Below are 14,963 nucleotides of genomic sequence, written 5' to 3'. Positions count from 1 at the left end.
CTAAAAGAAAGAGATTGTTAAAGTTTCACACATGTTCAAAAATCATTATGAAAGTTATTTATGTAGGAGTTTATATTTGGCCCGATAGATAGGGAGTTTTTAATTTACATTCAAATACAGATATATAACTTGTACCACTACAGATAGCCAAAAACAGTGTTTGTAATTTGCACCAAAATGAATTTATTTATAAATCTATTTATTAATATCAATTGAAGAGCACTATCGAATTATAATTTAACTCGACAGACCCGAATTACAATAATAACTAAACTATTATTATTATTTTATTATATTTCATTGAGTAACTTTTTTATAATATTAAAACTTTTTATTTTGTATCACAAAAATGCATACCTACTAAATTATATTTTTGCTTAAAATAATGTAATTATTATAATATTATATGATATGTTTGTCATGTGTTATTATAATTATAAGATATAATACTGACGTACTATAGGTTGATGTAAATATATATTAAGTAAGTAAATTAACCATAATATCTTTATTTTCTCATATTAATAGCCATATCATAAATAAATTATACTCAAATACCGAAACTTGTACGATTATTTTCCAATAGTACCTATCTTATTAAAATCGATTTTGATTTTGGTGCAAATTACATTTCTTATTTCTTACAACCTGAGATGATATAAATTACATATCTTTATTAAATTACATATGCTGTAAATAATTAAGGTAGATTTTGGTGAAAATTAACTACACTCGATAGATAAATAACGCTGGTTAATATATCAATGTCTTGAAATACATCATTAAAAATAAAATAATTTCTGATAATATAATATATTATTATAGTTATAGTATTTATTATAAAAGACCATAAGTAGTAATGTATAATAACACGTATTACATTTTGAAATTGTTATTATTAGTGACTAATTACTCATTATATATTTAAATTTTAATATTGCACTGACTTTGAGGTTGATTGTAATGCTATTAAATAATTATCCTAAAAATGTCCAAATAAATATAAAATTTACAGTATTATAACTTCCATTAAAAATAAAATTCATAGAAACTTAATTCAACAATGAAAAAGACAAAGAAAAAAGAAAGAAAAGCAAAATTGTAAACAATAGTATAAGAAGTCAACCCGGAAAATAGAACGACTAAAATAGTAAAACATATAATATGATGCTAAATGGATTTAGGACATGCTTGGACTTAGTAACAAAATCATAAATTATTTTCATAACTGTTGGCTAGCGAACGTTACACCCTATTTATGACCACACTAGGAACATTATTCTTGGGTCGTTTCGAAACGTACTTAGCTAGGATGTGTTTCCATGTCTATAGGATTACCCGCTACGCGTAAATTGTATCAAAGGTTGGTAATCTTCAATTTTGGACGATCTCGTGTTAACACAACGCCCGTATAGATCGAACAATGCTTGTAACATAATAATAATATATATTATACAGTGTCGTACTAACGCCACCTGAGGATTTAATAAAATGTATGCATGAAATATTTTAGGTAAAATTAATATTTCACGTAACTGTTATTACGTAATTCACTTTAAATCGTACAGCGTGTGTACTGATATTTTTATAATGCTGATACAAATAATATTTTTTTCTTTCTTAAAGTTAATATTCTAAACAATATGCCGTGATTATAATGTGCATTAAGTACATTAGGAATATAATGGTATAATGATCGAGAAAAATATTTTTTTTTGCATTTATCATACCATTATTATTATTTGTGAGAATTATTTTTTTTTTCATTATGGAGGGTTAATATATTTTTAATAACATAAAAAACTACTTCGGCTTGTAATAATTATTAAACGAGAACGAAAAAGATATTAGTACTCGATATTATATATGCGTATAATAGCCTAGCGATAAATTCGACTTATATGGACTATATTGCATAATAATAATGTCGTTGCAAATAAAATAGCAGTCTTGAACTGAGAACTTTAATCTGTTCTGTTGAGAACAATTATATATGCATTACGATTAAGTAATGAACACAGAATATGTTTTATGGTCTTAAATAAATGAATTATACGAGCACTCGGTAGGTAACAAATACATGGAATTATTTAAGTATTTAGATTGTTATTTCCAAATTTCTAAATTCACATTTTGTCATTTTACGTTATTTTTTATTATTTATTACGTTAATAAGAAAAGTTTGAATGTTTATTTCTGATAAATATGTATATTATTTGTTTTAATTTAAAGTTTTTAAGAGTGTAGTTTATACTAAAACTAATGAAGGCTTAAAATTTTCAATAGTATTATGTAGTCAACCTAATTTTATTATTATTTATTTGTTTAAAAAATATTAAGATGGTTTATTTATAAGTTAAGTATATTTTATTCAGAGCTATCAGGCTATATTTTATTTACCAGCTTACATTTTTTTTTTATTTCCTAGGTTATACCTACTCAAATGTAAAATTTATTTTAAAATGTTTATTAAGGTCTACCTAATTTTCTTTGAAATTTTGTTGATTTCTTCGCATATAGGTTGATTTATTTATGAATGTTTTTCAACTTTCGCGTTAATTATTACAAAACTACTATGCTCTGAAAATTTATCAACTGGCAAAGTCCGATCTCCTTTAATAACGTTTGTTCATTATGGATGAAACTAGATTACTGTTTTACCAATCTATATGATGACACAAATACTCGATAGTTTTGTAGAAGTATGCTTAATCAAATTTTATAAAATAAACATTGATACTGCGTTCTGATTGGTTGCCTGTAGTGAAGCTATAACCAACCAAATGCTGTATTATAATTGTTATTATTTATTAATTTCAATTATAAACTCAAGAGTACAAAATACGAAGGAAATATAGGTATTGTTCATTAAAATCTATATTATATTTCCAATTTTAATTTATGTTTATGCAATTTTGTAATTACCAATACATATTTATATTTTATAGGGTTTCATAACACGATTATCTATACGTAGATCGTAATATCTCTAAGGCTCTAAAAACTCTAAAATATAACATCCAAAAACAACATAACCTAGTGGTAAACGATTTTTTTAAATACTCCAAAAGAAAATACTGAATAACCCAAAACACGAGTTACCTAGGTGATATGTCATTTTAAATATCTTGGTGGATAGTGACAGGTAAGTATACAGGGGGGGTAGGGGTTTAATCCCCCCCTCGAAAATTAATAGTTGTGTAGTTTATTCATATCATCATTCATCGATAAATATTGATTATCGTTAATTTTTTATGAACCCCCCCCCCCCGAATTTTTTTTGTGTACGTGTCTGGATAGTGATATCGCATAAAAATCAAATTTTTAGACTCTATGTCTAGTCATTTAGTAAAATGCCTGATTTGACTACCTTTAAGCTTACAACAAATACATTATACAACGCATATAATACACTATACACTTAACATTGTACGAGTATTTATGAAAAAAAAAAAATTCTGTATTAGAAGACCTCTCACAGTATAGAGATGGTAATTGATATGATATAATTTTATAATTTATTAGATTAGATGGTTAATAGTATATCTAACAATAGTAGAGTAATTTTTGAAATTATAAGAATAATTGTATAATTAAATTGATGTAAGTCATGTTAAGACAAAAGACAATAAAAAAAAATAACTGAAAATATTTTAGATATAAAAAGCATAAATTATGATTAACATTTCAATTAAAAATCGTAATTTTAAAGTCAATCTCCAGAACGAAAGAGTTTATAAAATTATTTACGCACGTGCATAATAGGTAAGTAAAAATACCGGAAGATTTAGAACGAGTGGAATATTACAAGAACGTGAAAATAATATTTTTGATACAAAAGGTACTCGTTAATTATTATTATTATTAATATTTATTTAATTTACCTAATGTAATATAATTTTTGTTGATATATAATCCTACTAATACCGCAATCGATCAATAGCCGATAGGTAATAAATCAGCTGTTTAATTATAAAAAACTGTCCATTGTTTTCTTTTCAAACACGATTAGCTGTATCACTCGTCGAAACAATTCTAATTATAATATTTAGGTATATACAACCCATAACCCTTGGCTAATATTTAATTACATTTTCTACTCCGGATATCCTGCTATTTTACTTATTGGAAACGCCAACAAATATCGGACACAGATTAAACCGAATTAGAAATAATTTCACCGATGTACATTTTCACATTTAATATCACAACGCGTTATATTGGCATGTACATATTATATACCGCAAATGAATAGATTAGAAGAGTACCTATATCATTAGACTATCTTTAATGTCCTTGTACCGACGTACCGTGTAATATTCACTTTTATTTTCGATCCGTGTACAAATTAATGATATATTTATATAGTATATACGTATATATTATTAATTATAACTATAATATACTATTACGGTTATATATAAATATATTATATACATTATCATTATTTTCTTTTCATGTAAGTAGCTATTTATTTTTTATTTTTTTTTATCACATTTTAGACAAAATACTGTATTATAATTTTGTTTTCATTTTATGAGTACATAATACTATAATAGGCATGGCCACACGGATAATACAAATAAATAAAATTGTAAAAGAAAATTATTATTTGTTTATTAATTTACTGAACAGGTGTAAATGTTAATAATTGTATAATATTATTTAACAATTAACATTTATTTTTAAATCAATATTTAAAAAAAATATATAAAAGATGATATAATATTATACAACAAATGAGTACCTACTCGTAGGTTTAAAGTTACCTATATAATGATTAAACTTAAACGTCTCATCATAGTGATTTTAATTTATTTGTACTATATCCAAAATACAGCTAATATGTAATACTGTATAATACATAATATTATAGTGAAATAGAATATAGATATTGTTGTTTATGTTTTCATATAGTTTTTTTTTAATAAATCCTATAAAATACAAAACACATACGTAAATAAAGATACATATTTTTTTCTGTCATACACTCATAATATATTATAATATATATGTAAGTATTATATTGCAGGTGATTCTTTTAAAGTTAAATACTATATTACTGTTTCAAACGGTGGCTTAACGTTTTTAAAAATATTGTTTTACATAATTTGAATTCATTACAAAACTTTATGTTTGAAAATATTAATATATTTTTTATTATTTATAACAATATAACTTATACAGTTTTCACTTTATTTGAATATCAACAAACATTTTTAACTTCATAATGTGAAGCAGAATATTTTTTCTGAGAGTTCCAATAGGTAAATAAAAATAAAATTTCAAACAAATAGGTAGGTACCTAGAGTTAATTAATATACACTTTTAAAATGTTCATTAGTTAAGTGGCACAGGAGTAGATACTTTAATATTATTATTATTATTACTAATACATATTAATTAATGATTATTCTAATCTATAGAACTTATCTATACTCAGCATAAATAACTTAACTACAATGGCACAACTAGAAAAAAAATTCCGGGAGGGGGTTAAATTATTACAATATATATCGTCAGATATACTGACGAGAAAGAGTACTGTGGCCTCGAAGAAATTTCGGGGAGGTGGATACAATCCTTTAACCCTTCCCCCCTGGTTGCTACTTATCTTATATAATATAATTGGCACATCAAAAAATATAAAAAACATTACACGTACGTATATACTTATATATTTTTTTCTTTTTATAAAATAATAAAGTAATTACTTAGGTTTTAAGTTAAATTATATTTTTACATATTATTCTAGTATTATATAATTTAACTGTTATTATGTTTAACTGAGTTATTTACTAGACTCTTACCATGTTTTTATTATCGGTAGTTACTTAAACATTGTGTCACTGTATAACCACAAAATAACTGTTACTTAACTGTTACTCGATATGATAAACACAACGTGGATATTAATTTACCTGTTGTTAAAAATTAATAAAGAATTTTTATCCATCGTATTAACTTAAAATTTAAAATTTAAATATTGAGTTAGCTTACATTCATCATGATTACTCTTTTATTCTTTTTTCCTACATAATGTCATTATTATTATTACCGTATTACATATAATATTTTGAAAATTAAAACATTACAAGAAAAAACAAATAATTTGGTTCTTTGTTCATAAGTTAATTAATATATTGTGTGAAAATGTATTTATATTTTAATTAACGATATTAATTTCTAATTGAAATAAACACCATAATTAGATAACACATTGATTAATATAATATGATAATTGCAGATTTGAGTGTAGGCATTTTTTGCTGTTTCCGTCAAGTTACTTGATCTACTTTAATTTTATATTATAATGATATAATATAAAGGTGTAAACAAAAATGCAGTTTTATTCAGAAATATGTACAACGAAAGTTAAAAACTACAAAAAAGATTAGAATATTTTGATCTTTGGATTTTTTTTTTTTTTACATCTAATCGTGACGAGACTATAACGATTGTGTAACTCTGTATACGAGCGTTGTACAAGCTGATATACTTTTATTATAGTATTGTGTTCCTGACTGTATATCTAACGACTATTTTAATATGAATCACTGAATACATTATAAGGGTACGTTAGCCACAGCAGTAATGTCCGTATTTCTTACGAAAGTTACTTTTCTACAAATATTTAAATTGGATTTTTGGTAAATGTTTCGTTTCATGTAAATGAGGCAGTTACTACAATATACATTATATTATATTCTATACATTGTAGGTAATGTAGAAACTTCTACTTCAACAGCCTATTCGACAGTTTTACTGAACACTACACATACAGATCAATGTTCATGGTTTTTTTTAAGGTGCCTGTAGTATTTTACCTATTTGTTTCGCGAGTGAAATAATTCTATTGAATAGGTAGGTACTGTAGTAACGCAGTAATCGTACTATAGTAGATTATTACTGTTTTAAAAACTTGGACAATTATTAAGATGCACCCCAGATTCCCAGATTCCAATATATCTTATGTTTTCATAGAATCACTGTCACCACATCGGCACATTCCTACATATCTGTTTTTTTTTTTTTTAAGTAGTAAGTACGTCAACACTCATACATCACAGTGACAGTGTTGCAATGACATACCAGATTACATTACCTACCTAGTGGATCTTCTAGTATATAGTAATAGTAGGTACCTATACACTATGGCTACACAAGAAATTTAATCAAAATAAAATAAATAAAATAAAAAATAACTATCAAATATGTATTTTACCATTATCAATTTTATGTCATTTTTTAGAATAAAACATAGGTATTAATGTTATTTATACATCACCAAACATGATTGAACAATGAAATCTTAAAACGATTGTAGAAACTGGTTTTTAAAAATTAATATAATAAGTTATTATTCCATTTTTATTATTTATTAAAGTGTGCATAATCATAATCATATTGATGTTATATATCTACCCAAATTATTATTATTATTATTAAAGCTAACTTAAATAATTATTAAATGTTTTTTTTTATTATTATAATTAAAGATGCTTTGAATAATAATTAATATATTATACTTAATAAACAAAATAATTTGGCGCTTTTGAAAAATGTTTTAGGCAATTGCTTGTTATGCCAGTGGCGTGGCAAAGGGTAATTTCAGAGGCGATTGCCTCAGAGAATTTTTAAGTTTTAAGGGGTTAGGTAAAAAAAACCCCTATTTTAATTTAGAGTAGTAGGGAGGTGAGTCCTCGAGCTATATGTTATATGCCTCTGGAGTATTTTCAGTTCGACACGCCGCTCTACTGCTTATCTTAATTTCGCGTAATAATTATACCTACTTTGGCCGCCTGTACCTATGTATAATGTGTACGTATAACTAAGTACGTATCTGCATTATAATACTATGCAATATATGTAACGACATCATAGATCGGAGTATTTTTTCTTATTCATTAAATCTAAAACTGTACATCATTAATTATAAATTAATTAATTGATCGAAACTAGAAATTGTATTTTTTACTTTATATATAATAGTATAATGTAATGTGTAATATACCTGTAGTATCGATACGGCTATAACTTGCACATTATGCAAATTCATACAACTGTTATTGTGTTACTGGAAAGTAAAGTAGATAAGTAGGTACTTAACTCGTGTGAGAACTGAGAAGTTGACAATTAAATCCCTTCATGAAACATAACTGTTAGGTATGTAGTAAGAAAAAAAATTACATTATAATATTAGGTATACTAATATATCAACTGGCAACTATTAAGTTGAGTCTATACCTAAGCGGCTACTTATTACTATAGAATAGATTCTAATGATATTATTCCACAATAAATGGTTTTACGCACGAATTAAGACATTTATAATAATTATCGTAGTTGTACATAAGTGATGAATGATGATATTATTATGATTATATTTAATTTTCAGTCAAAAATGATACTGTAGCGGCATCTTACGATTACATTCGGAACACTTATCACTGTTAAATTCGTTATCAATTTTAAGGATAGCAAAATTATGATAATACCACAATTTTAAGCAACATAATTTACTAAGTTTAAAGTGTTTTAGTGTTAAGACGTTTTTTTAAATATTTCTCTAATTTCATCTTGAAGACTAAACTACATAAAAGCTATTGAATACAAATATTATTATTTTGTATTCATTTTTAAAATATATTGTAAGTATTTAACACTTAGTTGCATGATATTTTTTAATTTTATTATTTCTATAATTTTAAGATTGTATGTTCTCACTTAGGTATTGCAACCAAAAGTTAATATTAATCAATTAACACTTTAAAGACTGATTTTTAAAATATTATTGTCATGCCACCTAAGAAAAACGCTAACGCCAAAGGTCCCAAGAGTAATCCCAAAGCAGATGATGACGGTAAAGGAAAGGATAAAAAAGGAGGTGGTTCATCAGCTGTAAAAGTAAGCTTTGCAGAATAAACTTAAGAGTTTAGATTGTGTTAAATTTATGTTATTTGCTCAGTAGTAGAATGTAAATAATTGAACATTGTAATAGTTATGTCACACACGTTACATTACTTATTCACTGATTTTTTTTTTTTGTTTTTATAATATTCAAAAATACTAATTTTACTTTTTGTACGACTATGTTTATGGTTTTTAAATAATTATAAGTATTCAAATAAAATCCATAATATCTTATATTATTCATCATAACTGTAATATGACTTATAATAGTATATCAGGTGTGTATGTCATACGATACAATATACACAATAATATAATCATTGAGAAATAAAAATAAAATAAATATGAATAGTGTCATAGATATGATACTCATAGATACTCTAGATATAATATTATATAGCATATAGAGAAATAGAAATAATATTTAAATAAAATAAATTATATCTTTCTAAGGAGAATAATAATTGTTTATTATTCTTTTTTTTTTTTTAACTTCATCTTTTAATATGTGATAAATTATTATTTCAGGTAAGACACATTTTATGTGAAAAACAGTCAAAAGTGTTGGAAGCGATGGAAAAACTTAAGGCAGGTGCAAAATTTAATGAAATTGCTGCAACATACAGTGAAGACAAAGCTAGGCAAGGTGTAAGTCTAAATTAAGTATTAGTTAATAAACTTAATTGAAAAATCATATTTTTACCCTGATTAATAATATTAATACCTAATAATAAAATATGAATAACTAGTATACTGAACTGCTTTTATTTTAAGAATATGTATAAACCAATATGAAAACTTATATTACCGCATTATGATTGATTTATAGAAGTATATTAATCTTAATTGTAGTAAAATAAAAGTTTAAGACATATTTTTTCTTTTATAAAATTATTGATACAATCATTGATTATATTATATATTAGAATTTTATGGTTATAGTCTTATGATACCTACTATATTTTATTCATAGTATCATAATATTCTCAAATGTTAATATGTTATACATACCTAGACAAAAACAATATTAATCTTATTCTTTATGTATAGTATGTCCACATTAAATTAAATTTGATGAGTTTAAGTAGTATTATTTTAACAGTAGAATTTCTACATATGTATTGATATTTAATTTAATAATTTTGTTGCTGTTAATTAATTTATACATATTAAATACATATGAACACATTATATGCTATATCGTTAGACACAAACAAAAATTATTTTTCTTATCTTATATTTTAATACTTACGATTTGTTATACTAAACATTAATCAGATTATTGCAGCTGCTTATTATATTGTAAAAATGTTATAATTTTTATTTGTTTAAATTTTAAATAACTCTTAAACTATTAATTTATTTTTAATTATATTATTTACTGATAACGATCAATATCTTGGTGCCTATCTATAATATTTATAATAGAAATTATTATATTACTGCCTTGTTAATTAATAATTGTATTAAATAATTACAGGGTGATTTAGGTTGGATGATTCGTGGCTCAATGGTTGGTCCATTTCAAGATGCTGCATTTGCTCTACCTACATCAAGTCTGGCCAATCCTGTTTATACTGACCCGCCTGTCAAAACTAAATTTGGTTACCATATTATTATGGTCGAAGGGAAAAAATAATAATTTTTGTTGTTTGTTACATCATGATCTATGTTAAAGATTATTTCTGTTCATTTGCAAAAACTATATATGCAAATATAAAATGTGTAACTGTGTAAGTACAATATAAATACATTTTTATTTACAAAATGTCATGCCTTTTTTATTGCTGACACAATTTATTTTCTGATTCAATATAAAATGTATTCTATCATGAAGTAATCCCAAAACTATAAATACAATAAATGTTTGTAAATTATTTAAAGAAAAATAAGTTCATAGATTTCAAGAATATTACATATAAGTATTAATCAATACTATTGTAAATAAATATTCAAAAATTAATTAATTAATGATACAGATTTGGGAATTATTGAGTTATTATTTTAAGCTTAAATAATTTGCTTCCATTCATTATAATAACATATCTATTGAAGTATTATTTTAATGATTGCATTTAAGTATCAGTTTTTTACATTCTATATAGATAGTTACTTAAAGGAGTGTTTCCAGCATTTTCATCACAGAGAACTACTTGACATTTTTATGATCAATAAAGACAAAATTATTAAAGTTTAATAAGAGTAAGTTAATGAAAAATAGTTTTTATTTTTAATACATGTCTTAAATTGTGTTATACCTGTAATATAAAATAGGTAAAAAATAATAATGTATAAATTAAACAAGTAAAATAATTAATTGTGTACAGTTACGTACCAACTCAATTGGGTTTGTTTACCATTATTGACTTCAAGAGTTTATTTAACATAAGTTTCCAAAGGTCATGTTTAAAGAATTATTTTTTTTGTCTGATCGTTTTAATGATTATAATTATAATATAACAATTTGAAATGAAGGAATAAATGATGAATGTATGTACAAAATAATAAAATTACTTGATTTTTAAGATTTTACTTTGCATAGGACATAGAAATCAGATGTTAAACTGATTAATATTAAACTATTTTATTAGTATAAATATATAATTTATTAGCAATATTACAGTGATTGTCTTGTATAAAGTAGGTATAATTACAGTTTTTTCTTATATATTTAATATGTAGTACACCATACTTCTCAATGACAATTTAAATATACTATTTTATCTTAACCTAATGAAATGAACACAATTTTGATAAATATAAACATTATTTTACTAATTCAACTTGATTTTCTATTTTAAATCCATGCATAATTACAAATTAATTTAAAAAAATATATTATATTTCACATTTTATTAATTATGTCTTAGGTTAAATGTTATTACACATGTATGTAATAAATAAATAGTTTGTGTGAAAAACCAAAATACCCAAATACAAGTAGCAAAAAATACAATGTAAGTTGTACGGTTTGTTATATTATTTTTGTAATTAAATTTTTTAAACAGCAAATTATGAATACAATACAAAAATACAATATTATTATATTACTCAAAAACTATTATTATTTTAACATAATGTAAAATTCCTAATTATAATATACACAGATTAGTAACAAACAGATTTTGATGGATGGTCATCAGTATTCATGGTCACCTGACAAGGAACTGAGTTTATTTTGAGTAGGGGAAGGAGGTAGGAATCAACAAAGAGTTTCAGATTTGTATTTTAAAGACAGAATATAATTATTGTACATAAACATGATAAAAAGACAATAAATCCATTCATTTGTATAAATCATGGTTCCTATTGCAACAGCTGAGCTGAATTGAACAGAAATATGTTTTCATATAAAATATATTTACATTTACTTAGCTTAAAATATGTAATTAACATAATGACGTATTATCTGCGGTGCACAACGATCCTGTCGTAAGTCGTTGGTGATCAATAATATATCTTATGTACACCGAACTTTGGTTTAAAACAGTTTATTGTCGTTGACGTTGAACTTCTGAAAATAATAATCAAGAATAAAATATTATGAATTTTCTCCTAGAATATGTCATTAATTAAGCCCAATAGTGGAATTACATTAAAATATAAAGACAATTTCAACGAGTCCCCTACAAACGAATAATAAATACCTAACATTTGACAACATACAGACGACCCTTAACCAAAATCCAAAACTGAGCACTAACTTAATAAGTTAAATACTATTAAGATATTTATGTGGAGGAGTTATATTGTAACATTTTCACCAATAGTTTTTGTGAGTTATTTTGTAAGTATGATTTTAAAAAAGAATATAGTTTTATCGCAAACGTTATAAAAAAATTGTTCACACGGGAAAATACGTATGAACATATGATATTTTTCTAATTACGTTTATTAAAGTAATGAAAACAAAATAGCCATACTAACATTAGTATAACATACAAACTTTTTATGGATTTCATATAGACAAAAGCCAGGCCAAAAAGCTTTTTCATTTTATTTCCATCGTATATAATAAGAAAAAATAATCATGTGTAAGACGGCGCGATGTATAGGCAATATGGGTACATTACAAAGCATTATTTTATATTTTATAAAATTTAATGTTCAATAATAGGCTTGTTATAATATGTCGTTATATTTTATTGTAATATGTTAAGCGTAAATGCGTAATATATTTTAAAATTGTGTTATCGAACTAATTTGTTTATCGTTTAAAATATTGAAATGGAACTTTTGTTATAAGTTTTTTTTTTATCATGAAACATCAGATATTTGATATAAATAAAATATTTAATTTAATGTCAGTGCTGAGAATAATAATTCTTATAATTAGTTTTAATGTACCTAGCGTATTATAACGTTCACATTATTTATTTAATTATAATCTGTGACGCTAAAAAAAAAGTATTATACGATAAAAATCCAAAAATGGCAGGTTCCCTGTTCTGAGTTCTAAACACAAAACAATTATTTGAAATTTATTATTTTGTTCAAATCTAATTTTGGGCCTCAAAGTTACATTAACGTTATCAATCCTACGAAATTCCATCAACCATTTTTGAGTTATGATAATATACAATCCTAGGACAATATAATATGAACCCGACGTAAGTATATAAGTAATATCATAATATAACGGCAATAAATTTATTTATTATTATTGTGATATTAGTTATTAATATAATATTAATAAAAACAATACGATTCACACCTCTGACACGACAAACGCAATAGTTATATGTTATTTTTTCCCGGCTGCATCATAAGGATTGTTCGCCTCGTCGGTGTACTCATCACCATAATCGCCACCAGTTTCCTCGTCACCACCGCCTCCACCACCACCACCCTCGTCGTAATCGTCGGCTGGTGGTTCTACGGTGGTCTGCGATCGGTATGATTTCGTCGTGGTCGTCGGCTCCTTTTGGGTAATCAACGGACAAAGCGATAAGTTGTTATTATTATAAACAGTATTAGAAATTAAATGGATATGCGCGCGAGCGAGTGCGTCATGCAAAATCACACTCGGGTTGAAAATAAAAACTATGTTAGTCTCGTGTCGGTGACAAGTTCACGTAAAACGTACCTTTTGCGGTCTCCAACCGCATCCGGGTAACGGCAATCCGTCCAGTCCGATGGGGCACGGTGCGTCTAGTCCCGGCACTCCTTGATCGCCCTTGTCGCCTTTATCGCCCTTCCGGCCTTTTTTACCAACCGGACCCTAAAACAGATGCATGCACGTTAGTTTTAATAAATTCCTTTGTAGTATATATTGAACGATTTCGAGCGGTATATCAGTATGGTTTACTATAAACAGTCTAATTTTGTTTGCACACAAAACATTTTTGAATTTTTAAAAATAATTAATTCATCATGACACATGAATCTCGTATTTATATTTACTAGTTACTAGTACATTTAAGCATTTAAATTTTTAATATATTTATCCAATATTGAACCAAATACTAATTAATATTTATAAAATGTAACTAAGTTTAGATATGAGAAAAAACAATATTGTCACTCGTAAGATTTTAATATTGCATTATATTATAGATGATAAAACATTTGCATGATATTATTAGCATTCTCAGAAATATATTATTCATTTTTAAAATACAAACTTCAAAAAATAATAATTGATAAAGTACAAATTTAACTCCTTTTGCAAACATATAATATAGATATGAGGTATCATTTTTATCAAAAACACAACATGCAAAAGTCAATAAATGAGTGTTATTACATTAACAAACTAAACAAAAGTTTATGTTTTCCGTAAGTCCAGTTATGTTTCTTCCGGTGTTCTAGAGTAATATAATATCATAACTTTTAAATTTCATATATGTTATTATATATATTATAGTCAAAAGTTGTCAATTTAATAAAGGTAATCAACTTGAATTAGCTAAGTTAAGTGAAAATTAACAAAAATTAAGTTAATAATTAACTCAAAAAGTTAAAAGTTGAGTTGGATAAAAATATTAACTTTCCTCAATTACAAAAAGATAATTTATTTTATTTAATTACCTGAGTCACATAACGATTGC

The 14,963-nt window shown here is 25.0% G+C and overlaps 2 protein-coding genes across 17 annotated transcripts in view; one reads left to right on the top strand and one right to left on the bottom strand.

Annotated features, from left to right (window-relative positions):
- The first annotated feature begins 8,504 nt into the window (after positions 1-8,504).
- LOC114126870 (peptidyl-prolyl cis-trans isomerase NIMA-interacting 4) lies at positions 8,505-10,681 on the top strand. Its single transcript, XM_027990916.2, has 4 exons — positions 8,505-8,651; positions 8,732-8,907; positions 9,442-9,561; positions 10,394-10,681. Exons 2-4 carry the CDS (start codon positions 8,800-8,802, stop codon positions 10,550-10,552), a joined length of 387 nt encoding a protein of 128 aa, XP_027846717.2. The 5' UTR covers positions 8,505-8,651; positions 8,732-8,799; the 3' UTR covers positions 10,553-10,681.
- A 1,190-nt stretch (positions 10,682-11,871) lies between these two features.
- LOC114127428 (collagen alpha chain CG42342) overlaps positions 11,872-14,963 on the bottom strand; it is a 103,644-nt gene continuing 100,552 nt past the window's right edge. For 15 of the 16 annotated variants that reach the window (XM_050201751.1, XM_050201754.1, XM_050201760.1 and 12 more), the window contains 3 exons: positions 14,000-14,134; positions 13,628-13,834; positions 11,872-12,427 (listed from right to left, as the gene is read on the bottom strand). In XM_050201751.1, the coding sequence (XP_050057708.1) occupies positions 13,658-13,834; positions 14,000-14,134 (312 nt within the window). In that variant the 3' untranslated portion in view covers positions 11,872-12,427; positions 13,628-13,657. The remainder of the gene's footprint in view (positions 12,428-13,627; positions 13,835-13,999; positions 14,135-14,963) is intronic. The other variant, XM_050201766.1, reaches the window with a different exon arrangement.

This window comes from Aphis gossypii, chromosome 2 (assembly GCF_020184175.1).
Source record: "Aphis gossypii isolate Hap1 chromosome 2, ASM2018417v2, whole genome shotgun sequence".
NCBI lineage: Eukaryota > Metazoa > Arthropoda > Insecta > Hemiptera > Aphididae > Aphis > Aphis gossypii.
The sequence above is the reverse complement of the archived record's forward strand: the minus strand, read 5'-3'. Positions and strand labels throughout refer to the sequence as shown.